The sequence below is a fragment of the Eutrigla gurnardus genome, assembly GCF_963514095.1.
Source record: "Eutrigla gurnardus genome assembly, chromosome: 17".
NCBI classification, from domain to species: Eukaryota; Metazoa; Chordata; class Actinopteri; order Perciformes; family Triglidae; genus Eutrigla; species Eutrigla gurnardus.
The window spans coordinates 21245476-21268913 of NC_139928.1; the positions used below are offsets into that span (position 1 = coordinate 21245476).

General features: G+C 44.2%; 2 protein-coding genes across 3 annotated transcripts in view; both read left to right on the forward strand.

Moving 5' to 3' along the window:
• Positions 1-23438, forward strand: part of LOC311027493 (major histocompatibility complex class I-related gene protein-like) — a 60248-nt gene that overhangs the window by 854 nt on the left and 35956 nt on the right. Inside the window, exons 2-7 of the mRNA XM_084031515.1 lie at positions 177-443; positions 1602-1880; positions 2278-2571; positions 2876-2980; positions 4096-4149; positions 21392-21445. Coding sequence (XP_083887641.1) covers positions 177-443; positions 1602-1880; positions 2278-2571; positions 2876-2980; positions 4096-4149; positions 21392-21445 — 1053 coding nt within the window. The remainder of the gene's footprint in view (positions 1-176; positions 444-1601; positions 1881-2277; positions 2572-2875; positions 2981-4095; positions 4150-21391; positions 21446-23438) is intronic.
• Positions 4301-20344, forward strand: LOC311028077 (H-2 class I histocompatibility antigen, Q9 alpha chain-like). Of its 2 annotated transcripts, XM_084032350.1 has the most exons (4): positions 4303-7661; positions 8554-8820; positions 11994-12130; positions 18862-19000. In XM_084032350.1, exons 1-3 carry the CDS (start codon positions 7604-7606, stop codon positions 12023-12025), a joined length of 357 nt encoding a protein of 118 aa, XP_083888476.1. In that variant the 5' UTR covers positions 4303-7603; the 3' UTR covers positions 12026-12130; positions 18862-19000. The 2 variants fall into 2 exon arrangements, with proteins under 2 accessions (XP_083888475.1, XP_083888476.1); XM_084032349.1 differs by lacking the exon at positions 11994-12130 and having other exon boundaries at positions 4301-7661; positions 18862-20344.

Sequence of the window (23438 nt, forward strand, 5' to 3'; positions counted from 1 at the left end):
ACACTCTGACGACAACATCAAACAAAATAAAACCTATTAGTTGAATATGAAAAATAACAAACAGCAATAGGAGAGAGAGAAGTAGTTCTTTTGGATTGTGTGTGCAGGAAAACAACATTGTTCAGTGATTTGTTGAAGATAAAAACTGAGATCATGACGTTCATCTTGTGTTGCAGAGATTCACTCTCTGAAGTATTTCCAGACGTCGTCCTCTGGAGTCCCAAACTTCCCAGAGTTTGTGACTGTTGGGTTGGTTGATGACGTTCAGATAACTCACTATGACAGCAACACCAGGAGATTCGAACCCAAACAGGACTGGATGAGCAGAATCACAGAAGATGATTCTCAGTACTGGCAGAGTCACACTGAGATCTGTGTGGGTGTTCAGCAGGTCGAAAAAAACAAAATTGAAGTTACAAAGCAGCACTTCAACCAAAGTGGAGGTTTGTTTATGTTTCACTTCATTTTGACAACATTTGGTTTATACTTTCATCCTGTATTTTAATAAACACACACACACACACACACACACACACACACACACACACACACACACACACACACACACACACATCCACTAGTTAATCAGCTGAACATTGATTATCAGTCTTTTATTTAATAAATCAGAAAACACGTTCTAGTTCCAGTTTCTCTAATTAGATAATTTTCTGCATTTCTGTGTTTTATATAATTTTTTATTAACTCCTGTTCAGTGTTGTTCAGACAAAAGATTTGAAGATTCAACCTCAGTTCTGATTCTGGTCCACCTCAGCTCTGATGGGGCCTCAGTCCTGCTCACACTGTAGTTCATTAAAGTTAATGCTTTCTCCTTCATTGACGTGATGTTTAGTGTCACTTCCACACAGAAATAATTCTGAGCTTTTTAATTCTTTAATTCTCTATAAAATATCTATTTTACAAGATTACATTAGAACACATCATGATAATGTTTAATATGGCCCAGTGCTCTTTGTTACTGAATAATGATGATCATAATGTAACGCAATGCGATCTCCTTGAACGTGATTAGCTGTTAGCTCTGTTATTTAGCCAATTAGGTAACCGGTGTCTCCTGATGATTTGAATTTGTATTTGCTGTTTACAAGATGGATCAGCAACTAGAAAGAGTTAACATGAATACAACCTATATTGAGCACATACAAATCTTCCAGTTTGTTTAATTATATGTGGGCCCTCTACCGGGTCACTATAAGTCTTGGGGCTACTTGGCCTGAAAATGTTGAAGACCTCTGGTCTAGAGGGGTAAAATACGATGGCAAAGCGAAGCTGGAACACTTTGTGTTCACAATGACCAGGCAAAGCGAACTGCAACACGGACTTGAAGCGAACCGTACTCAGACCATCTCCCCCTGAGACGTCCACACTGTCCAGGTGATGGTTGGCTTTCATGGAGCCAATAACAGCAGCAGGTGTAGCTCCTCTGTTGTCTGTGGATCAGTGTGTCTCCATGGAAACGATGTGATATTAACTGATGATCTCACTCTGGTTTAATGCTCTCTCTCTCTCTCTCTCTCTCTCTCTCTCTCTCTCTCTCTCTCTCTCTCTCTCTCTCTCTCTCTCTCTCTCTCTCTCTCTCTCAGGTGTCCACATTCTCCAGAAGATATTTGGCTGTGAATGGGATGATGAGACCAATGAGGGAAATGGTTTCTTTCAATATGGTTATGATGGAGAAGACTTCATTGCGTTTGACCTGAAGACAAAGAGATGGATCGTTCCAAAACAACAGGCTGTCATCACCAATCACAAGTGGGATATTAATAAAGCTTGGCTAGAACGGGATAAACACTACATCACCTATCGTTGTCCTGAGTTACTGAAGAAGTATTTGAAGTACGGGAGGAGCTCTCTGCTGAGAAAAGGTAGAATCCCTGTCACTGCCCTGTTCCTGTCTGTCTCAGTTCCTGTCTCTGTCTTCGTCTCACCCTCTGTCCTACCTTCCTCATCTGGGCGCCCTCACACCAGGGCCATCTGATCCGTACTGTGCCTCGGCACTGTTACCTGTTGTACATACGTCATCACGTCGTAATACAACACACGTATGGCTTGATGTTGTTCTCTGGGAGCGCCGTCTCCAAGTCATCACAACAGAGATCGACACAGAGAACATGACTGAAACTTTACTGACAAGTCACATCTGCATATATTTCTCGTGTATGTGTCACTAAGGCATTTCAGATACATCAGACATGATCATTAATACACAGCAGATCATAATAATAAGGATAAAGAACCTCTAACCCGTCTCTCTCTCCTCAGACCTTCCCTCAGTGTCTTTCCTCCAGAAGACTCCCTCCTCTCCAATCAGCTGCCACGCTACAGGTTTCTACCCTCAAAGAGCCGCACTGTTCTGGAGGAGAGATGGAGAGGATCTCCATGAGGACGTGGACCTCGGAGAGATCCTCCCCAACCACGATGGAACCTTCCAGATGAGTGCCGACCTGAAACTCTCAGTGGCAGCTGAAGACCGGAGCAGGTACGAGTGTGTGTTTAAGCTCTCTGGTGTGAAGGAGGACAAAATCACCACACTGGACGTCATCAGGATCAACGAAGGTGAGACTGAGACCAGAAGTGATGAGAAACATTATTAGAAACATAATAATCAAACCACAGTTCAGAGGTCGTAGGCGCCGTATTGAATGAACTACTGGTCAGTTTTAGAGGATGAGTAGAATGATTTAATAACTGGATGAATGTATGTATCTGTCAGGAGATCAGTCGGGATCAAGTTTTCAAAAGGACCAACAAACACACTGAATACAGGATTGTGGTCCGGTTGACAAATGGAGGTTCTTCTCCTGGAACCTGCTTCATCTGTTCAGGTTGTGACTATTTCCTCTTGTTTTGTGCTCAACAGAGAAGCCCACTGACATGACCACCGTCATCATCGTCATCGCTGCAGTCGTACTTCTTGCTCTCGTCCTCGCTGTGATTGGATTCGTGGTTCACAAAAAGAGGAACTGTAAGACCCAAACGGAGACGTTGTCTCATCTCTTCTTGATTTCAGGCTTTGAGTTGGTGACTTTATCCAGCAAACTTCAACAACAAGCGCTATAAGGTCACGACTAGAAGACACAAACTCATATTCAAGTTCAACACTCATTATTATTTTTATTGTCAGATTCAGGTTTCATCACATTTGCTCCTATTTTTCATGTATTTTGTTTAATCCCAGTTTTTCTTTCAGACAAATGCCCGCATACTTGTTAGTACATCTTGTTTTATTATATTTAACTTTTTTTTTGTTGCGTTGATTTCCAAAAGTGGCTTTCACTGTGTGCTAAAGTTGGTCAAGGTTTAATTCCTGCTGAAAACAAAATGTGAAGCGACCAGCAGCATGGGGTGTAAGGCTCAGAGAAACAGCGCCCTCTGCTGCTGCTGCTGTAGTCACCATGTCGTCTGGTCTCTCACGTACTTAACAAAGTCTGCGTTCATGCTGATGAGTGTTCAAGTTGTTACTAGATAAGAGTTGGTGCTGTGTGTCGGTTCAATGCAGCAAAGTCATTGGAAACAGTTTAAACTTCATTTCTAAACAATGTAGATATAGTTGAGAGTGTCAAATTTTAATTTTTAATTCCAGATTACCTCATCTAAATAAACAGAGGTTGTTGTAGATTGTATTTAAAATGTTATTCTTTGACTAGATCCTCATACCGACTGTGGTTTACACTGAGCTTTAATTCCCGATTCAAACTTTAAATAATAATAACAGTTAAAAGTAATAATCACTTGAAAAGCAGTCGCTCCCTATATTTTAAATTTTCATTCCAACTGCATGGAAGGATGAATGAATGAAATGTTGCGGTGAAGGAGGATTCTCTTATTTGTGTACTTTATTGCTTACAAATTATGTTGTTCAACTAAAATATTAATACATTGTATAGTGAAAAGGTTAAGTAGAAAATAATAAGAATGAAATGAATACAAAATAAAAGGTAGGCTAGTATGATGCTGCAGATATACTGTGAATGTGTATATATATATATATATGTGAGTAATAATACTGTAGACTAGAGAATGTCATGACAGTCACCCAGGATTGGCGTTGTGTTGATTTATTTTGTTCTGTTTTTTTAGACGAGAAGACCCCATGTGAGACTTCAACTACAGGATCATTGATTAACCGATCAGGTCCATATCCATCTGTCTGTCCGTACAAAACGCTTCTTTATCTGATTTTGTCCTTTACTTGACTATTGTTTTGTATTTTGGTCTCTTCAGACTCAGAGTTCAAGCAGCAACACACCGTTGGATAAAAGGTAACTAATGTGTGACGTCTGTATTATCCCAGTGGTTTCACACCTTCCATTTCTGATACCTTATTGCCATATTATTACATTTTGCACTGTTCATTTTTAATGCTTGTATATTTGACAGATGTGAGTGACTGCAGGAAGAGGAGGGTGAACTTCAGTCCATAACTTCAGACTCTGTTATGTACAAAGTTTGACACAATCTGAAATCTAATATAAACAAAAGAGCCGGATCACCGACAAAACCGGTTTAATGTCCCCTAAATTCATGTGGCCAAAACATTAACGTTACCAAACGCAACAAGGCTTTAAAAGGAGCAATAATCAATATTTGAGAATTAAAAATGTATCAAATGACGATGCGTAATTTGAAAAGCGACTTGTCCGAGGATTATCGATGCTGTCGGTGATGTCATCGTAGATGCTCATTGATTGGAAAACGACATTTCAAAATTAGGTTGGTATATATTTTACAAGTACGATTTGGATTTTTGCTTTTTGTTTTAGTTTACAAAATGAATTTTGAGGTTTGTGTTCATCTATAAATAATACAGCATAGCTGAACTTTAATACTTTTAAATGCTTTTTAATGCTGTCAGGCTTTTCACAAATGTAAATTCACATGTCGACACACATCCATGAACGTGCATTCACATTTTCATATCTACACTCGTAGCATCCGGCAGTTTGATGATAACGAGAGATAACAGATATTAGCGTTTTTCTCTCCGTTGTTGGATCGGTGTTGCCGACCCCGACACCAGTGTTGGTCAAGTTACTTGGAAAAAGTAATTAGTTACTGATTACTGATTACTTATCCAAGAAAGTAATCCAGTTACTTTACTGATTACTTATTTTCAAAAGTAATTAGTTACTTTACTAATTACTTTACTTTTTACTTTTCAAAAATACACTAGCTATACACAACCTCAATACGCTTTTTTTAAAACTTGTTTTTATTACTCAATCTTTTTAACTATGCACATTGCAAACAAAAAAATAAATTAAATGCAACAGTCTCATTTAAAGAAAATCGTTTTGGTGTGTATACACACCTTCATTCGAATAGATGTAAATAAAATACAGCAATAAAATAATTAAAACCAAAGTCTCTATTAACATTTACATCTTTTAACAGTTGCAGTGCAGAGAGGAGTAATGCGTTTACCAAAACAGAAAATGCTGTTGCATGCCACATTTAGGCGTCGGAATGAATCAGAGTCTACAGTGGAAATGGGCAACATGTCCTCGACAATATAGCCAGCGACAAGCTTCTTCAGTTCAGCGGCACTAAGTCCTGTCGCTGACGCTCTTAAATCTATTTTCACCTGTTTAGCAGGAGAGGGTCCCTCTGTTGCTGCAGCGGCCATGTCGGGATTTCGGGGTGTCTCAGTGAGTTTCACATTCTTGTGCCGGCTTGCTAGGTGCTTGCTCAGATTTGAGGTGGAATTTTTCGCTGTAGACAAAATCTTTCTTCCCACGCAGAGTGTACAGCGGACGTTAATGTTTTTTACATCTTTTACCGAGTCAAACTCAAAGTAATGTCTGAACTTCCATGAATTAAATGCTCCATGTTCGCTCTTTCTCCCGCACTCCATGTCTTGCACACATGTGTCTGTTGTTTACTTCTAGACGTCGCGCCGCTACGTCATTGTCACGAGTCGACTCATGAGAGAGTGTCACGTGGCAAAGATAAATCACGGTTTAGTAACGCAGTAACGCAGGCTGCTTGCAGGAAGGTAAAAGTAATCGAATTACTATTTTTGCAATTGTAATCCTTTACTTTACTCGTTATTTGAAAAGTAATTGGATTACAGTAACGCGTTACTTCTAACGCGTTACTGCCCGACACACACACACACACACACACACACATTTTCCAGTTGTGTAAATAGTTTGTATATTTCTTGAAAACGTAAGTTTGTTTTTACGATGATTGACTTCCTAGAGGTTTTTCTTCGTGTGTCTGGAATATGATGATGTGTCAAACAGCCTGTTTTCTCCAACCGGCGAATGATTGACGCAACAATTCGTCGTCCCGTCGCTGCAATAAGAACGCCTTTCTAGCTTCTTGTTAGTCGTTCGTACGCCACGCCGTCTGCACTGCAACGTAAACGCATCTGCATGAAGAAGCAGCGTCGTGAACAAGTGAGGACGTTTAGAACGTGAGTCTGCCGGTGGAGGGTCAAACAAACACACGACTTGCACCAAGGAGACTGGTGTCCCAGACCCGTGTCCCCGGTCGAGGGAGGGTGTTAGTGGGTCATGCTATGTAGAGTCGAGGTGAAGTCTGAACAGGTGAGTCTTGAGCCTTTTTCGGAAGATGGCAAATGACTCTGCTGTCCTGACATTGGTCGGGAGTTCGTTCCACCACTGAGGCGCCAGAACAGAGAAGAGTCTGGACTTTGCTGAGCGACATTTGTTTGATTTCAGCGATGGTGGTACCAGCCGGCCAGCTGAAGTAGAGGAGCGGAGTGCTCGCTTCGGGGCATGAGGTTTGACCAGTGTTTGAAGGTAAGCAGGTGCCGTTCCATTGATGGCCCTGAAGGCCAGTGTCATCGTCTTGAATTGGATGCGTGCTGCAACAGGGAGCCAGTGGAGGTCACGGAGGAGGGGGGTCACGTGGGAGAATTTGGGTAGATTGAAGATAAGGCGTGCTGCAGCGTTCTGGATACGCTGCAATGGTTTAATCGCATAGGCCGGGATGCGATTAAACCACAAGGAACATACTAGACCAAATACACAGAAGGAACTGACAAGGAATCAGGAGTTTGTGACCAGCTTATAACTGGTCACAAACTCCGTGAAGCTAACAGACACTTCCTCAACACAACGAAGGAACTCTCAGTTTCTCGCTGTTTCTACTGACGCCAGGCGCCATTTTGCTAAAAGACAAACATCAATGAAGACACACTTGGAGCTCTTGTTTACTGCAGTGTATGTGAGCTTCATTCAAACATTTCTGCACATTACATTGCATTAGCCTGCAGATGATCACAGCAGAGCTGAGCAGCAGGAGGTTAAATGCTCCTTTCAGGTGCGGACAGCGTTGAGAAACCAGAATAAAGGGTCTTCAGCGTCCTCTCACGCAGGCTGAAACAACATCGCTCCACTTTCACTTTCGTTATTAACCTCAGTAGCTTTACCCGCCTATTAGTGACGTCGGTGCTCAGCTAAAATCCCCATTGGCTCAGACGGAGGGTGAAGTCAGCGCTCTTCCTGGTCTCAGCCTCACTTCAGCCCGGATAGAGCAGCAGCTCGGACGTTATCACTTTGCCTCCACAATAATAACAAGTGAAGAGTTGAAGACAGCTTGAGAAGGACAGGTGACGATGGAGACGTGGACTGTGCTTCTTCTCCTGGCCGTCGGCCTCCACAGCGCGGCCGCAGGTGAGTCCACACTTTAGTTGTTGGCTTTTAAGTTGCTCGCTTGTAACAGAAGAACTGCGTCATGTCTTTAAGCCCTGTTTATATGAGCCGACGCTTCTTTCGGTCGTCTTTGCTGTTCAGCTCCAGGACTTCCTCCAAGTTCGGGATGAAATGTGTCTCCACACTGAAACACTCGTCTGTTTGAATGTAGTACGTCACTACTGAGTTGGTTTGGTCAGATCTGAAGCTGTTTAGTAGAACTTCACTCACAAATCATCCGTATTAGCACATATTATCATATTACATATATATCATATCAGTGTGTATAAATATTGTGTGATAAGTAAGAAGAATTCCAGGTGAAGAAATGACAAAGTTTGAGGTAATTCATGAGCAGCGTCTCCATTACATAGTTTGTCCTCCAGAGGGAGCTATTTCATGTTTAAACAACAGCAGCTAATGAATCTGTATGAAGTCTGTTCATGTTATGTGTTTATATTAAAAATGCTATCGGCTGATGTAGAACAAATATTAATATATCAGAATATTCTGGAATATAAAGCTGAGAGGATTTGGTTTCACACAACATGTTGTTTAACAACGATGTTGAGATTTAACTTCAGTTTACAGAAATCAAGATTTATGAAAGTGAGGGACAAACGGTCAGATTTGGTTTCTTGGTTCTTTCTGTATTTAAAAAAATAACTTTTATACTCAAACATCTGAAATCCACAAACACTCTGACGACAACATCAAACAAAATAAAACCTATTAGTTGAATATGAAAAATAACAAACAGCAATAGAAGAGAGAGAGAAGTAGTTCTTTTGGATTGTGTGTGCAGGAAAACAACATTGTTCAGTGATTTGTTGAAGATAAAAACTGAGATCATGATGTTCATCTTGTGTTGCAGAGATTCACTCTCTGGAGTATTTCAACACGGCGTCCTCTGGAGTCCCAAACTTCCCAGAGTTTGTGGCTGTTGCATTGGTTGATGACGTTGAGATAATTCACTATGACAGCAACACCATGAGAGCAGAACCCAAACAGGACTGGATGAGCAGAATCAAAGAAGATGATCCTCAGTACTGGCAGAGTCACACTGAGATCTGTGTGGGTGTTCAGCATGCCGACAAAAACAAAATTGAAGTTACAAAGCAGCACTTCAACCAAAGTGGAGGTTTGTTTATGTTTCACTTCATTTTGACAACATTTGGTTTATACTTTCATCCAGTATTTTAATAAACACACACACACACACACACACACACACACACACACACACACACACACACACACACACACACACACATCCACTAGATAATCAGCAGAACATTGATTATCAGTCTTTTATTTAATAAATCAGAAAACATGTTCTAGTTCCAGTTTCTCTAATTAGATAATTTTCTGCATTTCTGTGTTTTATATAATTAGGGAGGCAGTGCTAAGCACAGCCACCTACTGTTTGCAGAGACAAACAGTAGGTGGCTCTTCTTACCATTTTTTGATTCCCTAAAACTACCAAACGAAAACGAGCACCTAGGCGAATGTTACATCAAAACGTGCGGCTTGATCGGGATCGGTGTGCTATTAAAAAGAAGTCCAGAATATTAATCACCGCAAAAACTCCCATAGGAATGAATGGGACGGACGAAAAAAAGAGAGCAGAAATTGTAGCTTTTCAAACGCCTGCTGCTCAGTCATACTTTCACCTAGAAACTCCATTTAAACTCTAAAACGTAGACAAAAGTATTGTGTCCTGGTGTGTCAATCCGCGTTTCAATAGCTCATATAGTTTTTGATCAATCACTGTTCAATGACCATGATTGTTTTGGGAGAAATCATGAGATTATAATGGGTGTGTATTGCGCGGAACCTTCTGGGCTAGAGTGCGTGACATCATCAGTTAGAGTGTGAGGGCTTCTCAGATTTTTTTCCTTTCCAAACTCCTCCCGGCCACAATCTTCACTCTACAGATGTGATATTTTCCAATTTTGTAGACAAACTTGTCCTGTCTCTCACAATGTGCTCAAAATCTCTGTGAGATTTACAGAATTTGAACTAGCAACCTCTAAGCGCGGCCAAGTCTTTTTTTCTCCTCATCCGCTCCAATGTTAATTGAGAAGCAGATTTTCAAAGAAACCTGATATGAACAGCATTTCTAACTCGCCCTAGCGTCCACATTTCTGACACTAGGAAAAAATAAAAGTCATCAGTGTCTTCAGCCGAGTCTTGTGGCGCTAACGGTGCGGAAATTTTGTCGATAGGAGTTTCGGTGTGAGCGTGGCAAGCTTTTGTTCGGACCTTCCGCAGAGGGGGAATGGAGCGATAGAAAGAAGCAGAGAGAGGCTCCAAAGCAGTCATACACACGCAGCAAGGGCCGTTGCCATGGTGACAGCACTGTGGGGCACTGATCTTCATAACTGACAGCAGGTGTGCTCTGATTGGTGGACAAGAATGTACTAAAAACTACATTTAGTAGTGGGATATGTAGTTTTTTTAGTCAAACGTCTTCTGCTCGTCCATACTTTCACCTAGAAACTCCATTTAAACTTTAAAATGGAGACACGAGTGGTGTGCTCTGATTAGTGGACAGGAATGTAGTAAAAACTACATTTAGTAGTGGGAAATGTAGTTTTTTGAGTCAAACGTCGTCTGCTCGGTCATTCTTTCACCTAGAAACTCCGTTTAAACTTTAAACTTTTACCCCCGGGCGGTGGCCCACTGCCTCCCTCTCAAAATTTCCCGGCGGGGGAATTTTCTAGTTTTGTATTAACTCCTGTTCAGTGTTGTTCAGACAAAAGATTTGAAGATTCAACCTCAGTTCTGATTCTGGTCCACCTCAGCTCTGATGGGGCCTCAGTCCTGCTCACACTGTAGTTCATTAAAGTTAATGCTTTCTCCTTCATTGACGTGATGTTTAGTGTCATTTCCACACAGAAATAATTCTGAGCTTTTTAATTCTTTAATTAGGGAGGCAGTGCGAAGCACAGCCACCTACTGTTTGTAGACAACAAACAGTAGGTGCTATTGAAATCTTGCGTGTTTTTTCGTATTCTTCCTCCTCCCTTTTTTGATTCGCTACTCGTCCCAAACAAAAGCGAGCACCTAGGCGAATGTTATATCAAAACGTGCGGCTTGATCGGGATCGGTGTGCTATTTAAAAGATGTCCAGAATATTAAAGTTAGAAATTGTAGCCTTTCAAACGCCTGCTGCTCAGTCATACTTTCACCTAGAAACTCCATTTAAACTCTAAAACGTAGAGACAGGACACAAGTCTTGTGTCCTGGTGTGTCAATCCGCGTTTCAATAGGTCATATAGTTTTTGATCAATCACTGTTCAATGACCATAATCGTTTTGGGAGAAATCATGAGATTATAATGGGCGTGTATTGCGCAGAACCTTCTGGGCTAGAGTGGGTGACATCATCGCTTAGAGTGTGAGGGCTCCTCGAAATACTTCAGATTTTTTTCCTTTCCAAACTCCTCCCGGCCACAATCTTCACTCTACAGACGTGATATTGTCCTGTCTCTCACAATGTGCTCAAAAACTCTGTGACATTTACAGAATTTGAACTAGCAACCTCTAAGCGCAGCCACGTCGGTTGTTCTCCCAATTGACTGCAATACAAATTGAGAAGCAGATTTTCAAAGAAACCTGAAATGAGCAGCATTTCTAACTTGCCCTAGCGTCTATCTCTCTCTGTCTCACTCAGAAGTGATAGCAGGTGCGCTCTGATTTGCCGATAGGAGCAGTCAGTGGGAGTTGGAGTTTTTCAAACAATACATAGTACCTAGTAGTTCTCAGTACTTGAGCCTCAGTAGTACTCGGTAGTACAGAGTACTTGAGTGACAGCTGAGCTTGGTGACATGTAGTGCTTCGCACTCAACTGTTTGCCAGTACATAGTACCTAGTAGTTCTCAGTACTTGAGTCTCAGAAGTACTCGGTAGTACTCGGTAGTACTCGGTAGTACTCGGTAGTACTTGAGTGACAGCTGAGCTCGGTGCCATGTACTGGCAAACAGTTGAGTACGAAGCACTCAACTGTTTGACAATACATAGTACCTAGTAGTTCTCAGTACTTGAGTCTCAGAAGTACTCGGTAGTACTCAGTACTTGAGTCTCAGTAGTACTGAGTACTTGAGTGACAGCTGAGCTCGGTGACATGTATCAAACTGTTAGTGGGTCATGCTATGTAGAGTCGAGGTGAAGTCTGAACAGGTGATCTTCCTTTTTCGGAAGATGGCAAATGACTCTGCTGTCCTGACATTAGTCGGGAGTTCGTTCCACTACTGAGGACCAGAACAGAGAAGAGTCTGGACTTTGCTGAGCGACATTTGTTTGATTTCAGCGATGGTGGTACCAGCCGGCCAGCTGAAGTAGAGGAGCGAAGTGCTCGCTTCGGGGCATGAGGTTTGACCAGTGTTTGAAGGTAGATGGGTGCCGTTCCATTGATGGCCCTGAAGGCCAGTGTTATAAATTCCCCTTGTGAGTAAGCAAAGACACCTTATTAATATGTTAATTTGTATAATGTAATGTTCATCTAAATATGTGAATCATTTGAGTCAGGCAGTTTACAGGGCAGTTATGTTGATGTTTGGGGTCCTTAAAAAAAGTCAGCGTGTTGAACAAAATGTGTGTACTGAACGGCGGCTGAAAAAGTTTATATAAAGAAAGTTGAAAACGTCGAAACGGTGTCCTTATTCCCTAACCGGAGTATGATCACGGGTGAAGTGGTCCCAGCACAACTGTTTCCCCCACAGTTCTTCAATATTGATCCTTCGAGCCGGATCTCTTCACTTGCGACGGAGAAATGGACACGCCGATAATAACGTCCGCGGACAGCGCCGCACTCGGAGCAAGACAGCGACAGCTTCCAGCTAGGCTAGAAAGCTACCAGGTTAGCCTTCCACAGTCACTCATTCCTCACGGTGCCCGCGCTAAAGACCAAAGAGAAAGCGTCGGCGCACAGCAGCTGCAGTCACTGAGCCTACAGACCGAGTCTGTGCGTATAGCGGACCAGCTGCACGGAGCGCACGCTATTCCCGATCGTCTTTTATCGCCTGGAGCGGCCGACAAAGTGAGCGAGTGGGACATGGCGATGCTCGGTAGAGACTTGCCCAGCCAGCTAACAGGCCATATGAGCCCCTCATCAGTGGCGCCCGCAGAGCAGAGCTATCAAAGCAGTTATCCTGGTATACGGCCACCAGACCATCTCAATATGAGCATCCCACCATATCAATCACCCTGGTTAAGTGGTCGAGTAGTTTGCAGCACCCCTCTGCCACAGCCATCCAACCTTCAGCTTGGATCAGCTAGACTACTTCAACACGAGCCACAACTGTCTACACTGCCATATACCACCTCTGCAGCATTAAAGCTTCAAGCAGCAACGACTCCTACACCAGGTAGTAGACAGGAGAACTACACACTGACGCAGTCTCTGCCATCAACTGTGACATCTGTATGGGCACCGCCTCCCCCCACTACGCTGAATGTGTCCCTGCTGCAGCCTCCTCCTCAAGCACCACAAGTAGTGAGTTATACAAGTTCACAGATACCAGCTACATCTGGCTACCAGTCTAACCAGCCTCCTACACCGACGGTTAACAATGTACAGGACAGAGTGCCACCAGCTGCACAGCTGCAATACCTGCCCATGCAGACAACATCAGTAAATCCAGCATCAGTGCAGCAATACATCCCACTCAGGTCGGCGCAGCCAGTTATCAATCCGTCGTCCTACAACCCTGTCCTTCCCCTGAGGACCGCCTATCAGCCTCCATCAACCATCTCTACACAGCCAATATACCAGCTGCCACTGCCACTGCAGAACCAACATCTGCAATTCTACCAGCCTCTGTCTCCTCCTCCAACTCAGCCAGCCTATCAACTGGTGTCTGCCCCCGCTGGTTTCACCCAGCAGCAGCCTGCGTCATCTCTACAGGTTCAGTACAGCCCCCAGTCCCAGTATACACCACTGCAGGTACCGTACACCGTCCAGTCCCCCAGACAGCCAGTTCCAGTACCTGAACTGCCTAAGTTAATACATGACAGTGAGAGAGAGTTCGCTGACTTAAAAATGGCGCTGGACCATCTGCTCAATCCGCACACTGAACTTTCTGAACATTACAAATACCGTGTGCTTATGGAACACTTGGTCCTGGACGAAGCCAAACTAATAGCTCAGTCTTGCAGACATTATGCACAACCCTACACCGTCACCATGCAGGCTCTGCAGAGACAGTACGGGCAGCCGCATCAGTTGGCACAAAGTGAGATTGCAGCCATCCTGAACTCTCCTGATCTCAAATCTGGAGACCCCAAAGCCTTTCAGAGCTTCGCCCTCAACGTTGATTTGCTGGTGGGAATGCTAACCCCGTTGGAAGGGCCAAATGGGATGGAAGTGATGTCTACTGGCCATGTTGACCGACTACTTAGCAAACTCCCTAGACATATGAGGGACAACTTTGTGGAGCATCTACAGATCCAGGGGCGGCTCAGCACCAGCACGCTAAACCCATATAACCTCAGAGACCTCGCAGACTGGCTCAAGGTGAAGGCAGAAGCTCAGAGACTGTCCGCAAAAATGGCACAGCGCCATCGAGCTGAAGGAGCACCGCCTCCCAAAGGAGACAGACCTGTCCCTACTCCCCGGCCTCGAACTCAGCCTGTCTCTGTGTATCACGGTGCGGACCAGTCCAAATCAGCCGAGATGCCTCGGCCAGCAGCTAAGCAACAAAGGTTTAAGAGGATGTGTCTCTTCTGCAAAAGCACCGAGCACTACTTGTCACAGTGTCCAGACATTATTCAACGCTCAACACAAGAAATTGAGAAGTGTCGCAACTGTGGCCGTACTAACCACGACCAAGAGAGCTGCACTTTAAAGAAACCATGCAGTGAGTGTCAAGAGATCCACCTGAGAGTGCTGCACGATGTCACCAGGCCAGGTCCCCGTGTCTACCTCATCACACCCAAAGACTGCACCTCAGCTGCTAACTCTATACAAGGAGGGAAAGTATACCTCAAGGTGGTGCCGGTCATCATCAGTCATGGGACCAAATCACTGCAGACCTATGCAATCCTTGATGATGGGGCTGAACGCACCATAATCCTCCCAGCTGCAGTTCGAGACCTGGGGCTCAGAGGCAGAGCGGAGTCCCTCACCCTGCGGACTGTTCGTCAGGATGTTGTTCACCTCACTGGAGCATCGGTTGACTTTCATGTGGCCTCTCCAGCATTACCATCAGAACAGCATTTGGTCGAAAGGGCCTATACAGCAGGTCAACTTACCCTGACAGAGCAATCCTATCAAATAGCAGCGCTCCAGAGACGCTACCGCCACCTGAGAGGGTTACAACTGCAGAGCTTCAATAAGGTGCAACCACTGCTGCTCATCGGCGCAGATTATACTCACCTGATCACTGCCATAGAACCGGTGAGGTTTGGCCCAAAGGGAGGACCTGTAGCTATCCGTACAGCACTCGGCTGGACACTTCAGGGTCCAGATGGTTCACAGTCCCCTGCTGCATCATGCTACTACACCGCCTTCAAGCCAACACCAGACGACATCTACCAACACGTCGAACGCCTCTGGCAGCTTGATGTGCTTCCATTCCGTAGTGAGCGGTTAGCAGTGCGGTCCCGCCTGGATCAGGAAGCGGTGAGCGTCTTGGAAGCACGCACTAGGAGAGTGAAGGTTGGTGACACACTTCGCTACGCCACACCTCTGCTCCGGGTAAAGCACTGAAAGCAGATGTTGAAGCAGTGATGCCAACGCTACGCAGTACAGAGAGACGACTACTTAAAGACCCTGTCAAAGCTAAAATATATGACGCAGAGATCCAGAAGCTTATAGATGGTGGGTGTGTCACAAAGCTCGAAGAGGGAGACAGCTCCAGTGAGTCATGGTTCATACCTCATCACCTCGTCCATCACAATGGCAAACATCGTCTGGTCTTTGACTGCTCCTTTAATCATGGTGGTCTCTCCCTCAACGAGCTGTCGCCATCAGTGAAGACATCAGAGCCATGTTCCATCAGGTTCGGCTCCTACCTGAGGACCGACCGTTGCTGAGGTTTGTTTGGAGGAACGTGCAAAGGGAGAAACTGCCTGATGTCTACCAATGGCAGGTTTTGCCATTTGGCACCACGAGCAGCCCGTGTTGTGCAACATTTGCTCTGCAAAAACATGTCAAAGAAAATGCTGCAGGAAATGAAGACTTTCTGCAGTCCGTCGAACAGTCTTTCTACGTGGACAATTGTCTTCAGAGCCTGTCAACAACTGAGTCAGCCAAGCTTCTAGTGGACAAGATGCGACAATGTCTGGCCTCAGGAGGGTTCGAGATTCGACAGTGGGCAAGCTCACCTTGTGTATCGCCCAGACCTGCTTATGGACTGACTCCACGACAGTTCTTACCTGGCTGACCTCTCAGTCGTGTAAGTTCAAGGTCTTCGTGGGAACCCGGGTTTCTGAGATCCAGGAATTGACTGCCTCGCACACCTGGGGGTATGTGGATACAGCTAACAATCCAGCCGACGATCTCAGACATGGCAAGACGCTACCTGAGCTGGCAGCACCAAGTCGTTGGATCCAGGGACCAGCATTCCTTCGCCGCCCACCGGATGAATGGCCATCACGTCCTACTCCTAATGCTACAGAGCCCGAAGACAGTCGTGAGTTAAAACAGAGTGTTTTTTGTGCCCTCACACAGACAAGCTCACCACTCAAGATACCAGACATCACCCAGTTCAGCAACTGGAGGGAGCTGGTCAAGGCTACTCAGCAGTCCCTCCATGGGGCGGCGGCCGACCCTGCTCCGCCACTGTGTGACCTTCGAGATGCAGAAGTCCACCTGCTGAAGACCAGCCAAGCAGACTGCTTCTCTGAAGAAGTCAGATGCCTTAGAGCAGGCAAGCCCGTGCCCCCCAGCAGTAGGCTGAGTACGCTCGCTCCAGAATTAGACCCCACAATGGGTCTTATACGGGTTGGAGGACGCCTGCGCCGTTTAGGCAGCTCTAGCCCCACTGACATTCACCCGATTCTGTTGGATCCACATCATGCAGTTACCACGCTCCTCATTAAAGAGACGGATGCTCAACTACACCACCCCGGGCCTGATAGGGTGCTTGCGGAGATGAGGCGCTACTATTGGATTCTGCGGGGAAGGCAGGCTATCAAGAAGTACCAGAGAGCTTGCGCTGGGTGCATGAAGTGGAGAGGGAAGCCAGTGGTGCCGAGGATGGCAGACCTGCCCTCTGCCCGTCTGTGGCTGCTCAAACCTCCATTCTTCTCAACAGGCGTGGACTGCTTCGGGCCGTACATGGTCAAGGTTGGGAGGCGGAGTGAAAAGCGCTGGGGGATTATTTTTAAATGTCTCACCACACGATGTATACATCTGGACCTGCTCACCAGCCTCGACACAGATGCTTTCCTCCTAGCACTGAGACGGTTCATCACGCGGAGAGGCACCCCCTTTGAGATCCTCTCTGACCAGGGGACTAACTTCCGAAGGGCAGATAAGGAGCTGACGGAGGCCTTTGCAGCAATGGAGTCACAGTTGCAGGAGAGGCTTGCAGAAAAGCAGATTAAGTTCCGTTTTAACCCACCAGCATCTCCCCACTTTGGTGGTATCTGGGAGCGCGAGATTCAATCAGTCAAGAAATCCCTGCAAGTGGTCATAGGTGCACAAGCGCTCCAAGAGGAGGTTCTGCTCACACTCCTCATCGAGGTGGAAGACATCCTCAATGCCAAGCCGTTAGGATATGTATCTTCGGATGTGGCCGATCCAGACCCAGTGACACCTAGCATGCTGTTGATGGGGCAGCAGGATGCCTCTCTCCCACAAGTCACCTATGCTCCCGACGCCCTCACCAGGAGGCGCTGGCGTCATTGCCAGATGATGGCGGACCACTTCTGGACAGAGTTCATCAGAAACTACTTACCCACTCTTCAAACCCGCCAGAGGTGGCGCCAACACACAGATCATCTCCTCCTGGTTACAGTTGTGATGATTGTTGATCCTCAGCTTCCACATGCTCACTGGCCAATGGGGAGGGTGGTCAAGCTGAATGCAAGTGATGATGGATGTATACGGACAGCTGAGGTCAGAGTTGGCGAGAAGACTTACCTGAGACCAGTGGCTCGGCTGGTCCAGCTGTCAGCTCTTCCCGAAGATAATCCTGGTTAAAGGACTCTTGTTGTGGGAATTTATGTTTATTTCAAAATAGCCATGCTATTTAGGGGGCGGCTGTTATAAATTCCCTTTGTGAGTAAGCAAAGACACCCTATTAATATGTTAATTTGTTAAATATAATGTTCATCTAAATATGTGAATAATTTGAGTTAGGCAGTTTACAGGGCAGCTATGTTGATGTTTGGGGTCCTTAAAAAAAGTCAGCGTGTTGAACAAAATGTGTGTACTGAACGGCGGCTGAAAAAATGTATATAAAGAAAGTTGAAAACGTCGAAACAGTGTCCTTATTCCCTAACCGGAGTACGGGTGAAGTGGTCCCAGCACAACTGTTTCCCCCACAGTTCTTCAATAGCCAGTGCCATCGTCTTGAATTGGATGCGTGCTGCAACAGGGAGCCAGTGGAGGTCACGGTGGAGGGGGGTCAAATGGGATAATTTCGGTAGATTGAAGACAAGGCGTGCTGCAGCGTTCTGGATACGCTGCAATGGTTTAGTCGCCGAGGCCGGGAATCTGGCCAGGAGAGAGTTGCAGTAGTCAAGGCGGGAGATGACCAGTGCTTGGACCAGGAGTTGCGTATGCACCTTAACATGAATACAACCTATATTGAGCACATACAAATCTTCTTTGTTTAATATTATGGGGGCCCTCTACCGGGTCAATATAAGTCTTGGGGCTACTTGGCCTGAAAACGTTGAAGACCTCTGGTCTAGAGGGGTAAAATACGATGGCAAAGCGAAGCTGGAACACTTTATGTTCACAATGACCAGGCAAAGCGAACTGCAACACGGACTTGAAGAGAACCTTACTCAGACCATCTCCCCCTGAGACGTCCACACTGTCCAGGTGATGGTTGGCTTTCATGGAGCCAATAACAGCAGCAGGTGTAGCTCCTCTGTTGTCTGTGGATCAATGTGTCTCCATGGAAACGATGTGATATTAACTGATGATCTCACTCTGGTTTAATTCTCTCTCTCTCTCTCTCTCTCTCTCTCTCTCTCTCTCTCTCTCTCTCTCTCTCTATCAGGTGTCCACATTCTCCAGAAGATAATTGGCTGTGAATGGGATGATGAGACCAATGAAGGAAATGGTTTCTTTCAATATGGTTATGATGGAGAAGACTTCATTGCGTTTGACCTGAAGACAAAGACATGGATCGTTCCAAAACAACAGGCTGTCATCACCAATCACAAGTGGGATATTAATAAAGCTTGGCTAGAACGGGATAAACATGACATCACCTATCATTGTCCTGAGTTACTGAAGAAGTATTTGAAGTACGGGAGGAGCTCTCTGCTGAGAAAAGGTAGAATCCCTGTCACTGCCCTGTTCCTGTCTGTCTCAGTTCCTGTCTCTGTCTTCGTCTCACCCTCTGTCCTACCTTCCTCATCTGGCCGCCCTCACACCAGGGCCATTTGATCCGTACTGTGCACGGTTACCTGTTGCACATACGTCATCACGTCGTAATACAACACACGTATGGCTTGATGTTGTTTTCAGGGAACGCCGTCTCCAAGTCATCACAACAGAGAATGACACAGAGAACATGCCTGAAACTTTACTGACAAGTCACATCCGCACATATTTCTAGTAAACACGCGATTTCGAGCAGACAGCGCAAGCGTACTGGATTTTGGAAGGAGATACACGGCGGCATTTTTATTAAGTACCAGTCTGGTACAGGCTTGGAGCAGTGTGAGTGCAAGTCTCATTATCTCTACTGTCTCTCCCTTCTTTTCTCACTTATCTTCACATCACAGTTATTTACATTGAAAACATACAAACATAAATCATGAATGTGTCACTAAGGCATTTCAGATACATCAGACATGATCATTAATACACAGCAGATAATAATAATAATGATAAAGAACCTCTAACCCGTCTCTCTCTCCTCAGAGCTTCCCTCAGTGTCCTTCCTCCAGAAGACTCCCTCCTCTCCAATCAGCTGCCACGCTACAGGTTTCTACCCTCAAAGAGCCGTACTGTTCTGGAGGAGAGATGGAGAGGATCTCCATGAGGACGTGGACCTCGGAGAGATCCTCCCCAACCACGATGGAACCTTCCAGATGAGTGCTGACCTGAAACTCTCAGTGGCAGCTGAAGACCGGAGCAGGTACGAGTGTGTTTTTCAGCTCTCTGGTGTGAAGAAGGACATCGTCACCACACTGGACGTCATCAGGAGCAACAAAGGTGAGACTGAGACCAGAAGTGATGAAGGTGGGAAGCACATGCTGAGAAACATAATCAAACATACAAAATACACGTTTATAAACCGTCTTTTGTTTCTTTTTATGATTTGAAAGACGTTTTCTTTTCACCCTGTTTGTAAATTAATATTCGTTTTTAAGCTGTAAATGATAAAAACGTTGTGTATCTGTTTTAATGTGCAACCACAGTTCAGAGGTCGTAGGCGCCGTATTGAATGAACTACTGGTCAGTTTTAGAGGATGAGTAGAATGATTTAATAACTGGATGAATGTATGTATCTGTCAGGAGATCAGTCAGGATCACGTTTTCAAAAGGACCAACAAACACACTGAATACAGGATTGTGGTCCGGTTGACAAATGGAGGTTCTTCTCCTGGAACCTGCTTCATCTGTTCAGGTTGTGACTATTTCCTCTTGTTTTGTGCTCAACAGAGAAGCCCACTGACATGACCACCGTCATCATCGTCATCGCTGCAGTCGTACTTCTTGCTCTCGTCCTCGCTGGGATTGGATTCATGGTTCACAAAAAAAAGAACTGTAAGACCCAAACAGAGACGTTGTCTCATCTCTTCTTGATTTCAGGCTTTGAGTTGGTGACTTTATCCAGTAAACTTCAACAACAAGCGCTATAAGGTCACGACTAGAAGACACAAACTCATATTCAATTTCAACATTCATTGTTATTTTTATTGTCAGATTCAGGTTTCATCAGATTTGCTCCTATTTTTCATGTATTTTGTTTAATCCCAGTTTTTCTTTCAGACAAATGCCCGCATACTTGTTAGTACATCTTGTTTTATTATATTAAACATTTTTGTTGCATTGATTTCCAAAAGTGGCTTTCACTGAGTGCTAAAGTTGACACAGCTAAACTTTCATTCCCAATTCAAACTTTAAATAATAATAACATTTAAAAGTAATAATCACTTGAAAAGCAGTCGCTCCCTATATTTTAAAATTTCATTCCAAATGCATGGAAGGATGAATGAGTTCATACGCTAATTATGACAATTTAACACAAATATCTGACGGGATAAAATGATGAATGGGACATTTTTGACATTTTTCGAAATGTCGCGGTGAAGGAGGATTCTCTTATTTGTGTACTTTATTGCTTACAAATTATGTTGTTCAACTACAATATCAATACATTGTATAGTGAAAAGGTCAAGTAGAAAATAATAAGAATGAAATGAAAACAAAATAAAAGGTAGGCTAGTATGACGCTGCAGATATACTGTGAATGTGTATATATATATGTGAGTAGTAACACTATAGACTAGAGAATGTCATGACAGTCACCCAGGATTGACCTTGTGTTGATTTCTTTTGTTCTGTTTTTTTAGACAAGAAGACCCCGTCTGAGACTTCAACTACAGGATCGTTGATTATCCGATCAGGTCCATATCCATCTGTTTGTCCGTACAAAACGCTTCTTTATCTGATTTTGTCCTTTACTTGACTATTGTTTTGTATTTTGGTCTCTTCAGACCCGGAGACTTCAAGCAGCAACACACCGTTGGATAAAAGGTAACTAATGTGTGACGCCTGTACTATCCCAGTGGTTTCACACCTTCCATTTCTGATACCTTATTGCCATATTATTACGTTTTGCACTGTTCATTTTTAATGCTTGTGTATTTGACAGATGTGAGTGACTGCAGGAAGAGGAGGGTGAACTTCAGTCCATAACTTCAGACTCTGTTATGTACAAAGTTTGACACAATCTGAAATCAAATATAAACAAAAGAGCCGGATCACCGACAAAACCGGTTTAATGTCCCTGATATTCACGTGGCCAAAACATTAACGTTGCCAAACGCAACAAGGCTTTAAAAGGAGCAATAATCAATATTTGCGAATTAAAAATGTATCAAATGACGATGCGTAATTTGAAAAGCGACTCGTCCGAGGATTATTGATGCTGTCAGTGATGTCATCGTAGATGCTCATTGATTGGAATACGACATTTCAAAATTAGGTTGGTATATATTTTACAAGTACGATTTGGCTTTTTGTTTTAGTTTACAAATATAATTTTGAAGTTTGTGTGTTCATCTCTAAATAATACAGCATAGCTGAACTTTAATACTTTTAAATGCTTTTTAATGCTGTCAGGCTTTTCACAAATGTAAATTCACATGTCGACACACATCCATGAATTTTCATATCTGCACTCGTAGCATCCGGCAGTTTGATGATAACGAGAGATAACAGATATTAGAGTTTTTCTCTCCGTTGTTGGATCAGTGTTGCCGACCCCGACACACACACACAAACACACACACATTATATACTTCAGAGTTTATTTTCCACTTGTGTGAGTAGTTTGTATATTTCTTGAAAACGTAAGATTGTTTTTACGATGATTGACTTCCTAGAGGTTTTTCTTCGTGTATCTGGAATATGATGATATGTCAAACAGCCTGTTTTCTCCAAACGGCGAATGATGATGCAACAATTCGTCGTCCCGTCGCTGCAATAAGAACGCCTTTCTAGCTTCTTGTTAGTCGTTCGTATGCCACGGCGTCTGCACTGCAACGTAAACACATCTGAATGAAGAAGCAGCGTCGTGAACAAGTGAGGACGTTTAGAACGTGAGTCTGCCGGTGGAGGGTCAAACAAACACACGACTTGCACCAAGGAGACCGGTGTCCCAGACCCGTGTCCCGGAGCGTTGCTGCTTTCTTTTAAAAGTTCATAGTTTCACGACGCGTTTCCTGTTAACTTGTTTCATTACGTATGCTGCGTAGATTATGTACTGATTTGAAGCCCGACCGTGAAGTTTCCTTAAATCTAACTTAGTTGTGCGACCGCTTCACTGTGGCTGAACGACGTGGGAAAAGCCTGAAATGCTTAATAACGGCACGTGGAAATGTGCTGTTTATTATCTGTCTCATGACATCCAACACTTCAGTTCCATCCCCACTTTCTAATCTCACTGGAAAACATATCTATTTAGACAAGCCTCCTCCCTTTAATTCAGTTGCTCCTTCTACACTGTTTTATTAGGGTTTGCTCGCTGTGATGAATGTCTGATTGATGCTCTCACTGTTTTTATTTGACTTTGTATGGTGACCTTGAGTGTTTAGAAAGGCGCCCATAAAGGAAATAAATTATTATTATTTGTTCACATGAGATCTGGTTGTTTCATCTCTTTTGATGTGTTTTTGAAATATATTTATATTTTTTATATATTTATATTTATGATGGGGGATCCTTAAAGCCTTCTGGGCTGTTTGGAGCTTCTCAGCACACTGATGGTGAAAATGAAATGAGATGTTTCTGAAAGTATGTCCTGCTGGTGTTTTGGGACAGCGGACGTCTGCTCTCTTAGTTTGGTAGAAACTGAGCAGCGATGCTCAGAATCACTTCTGGTGTTGCATCAAGTAG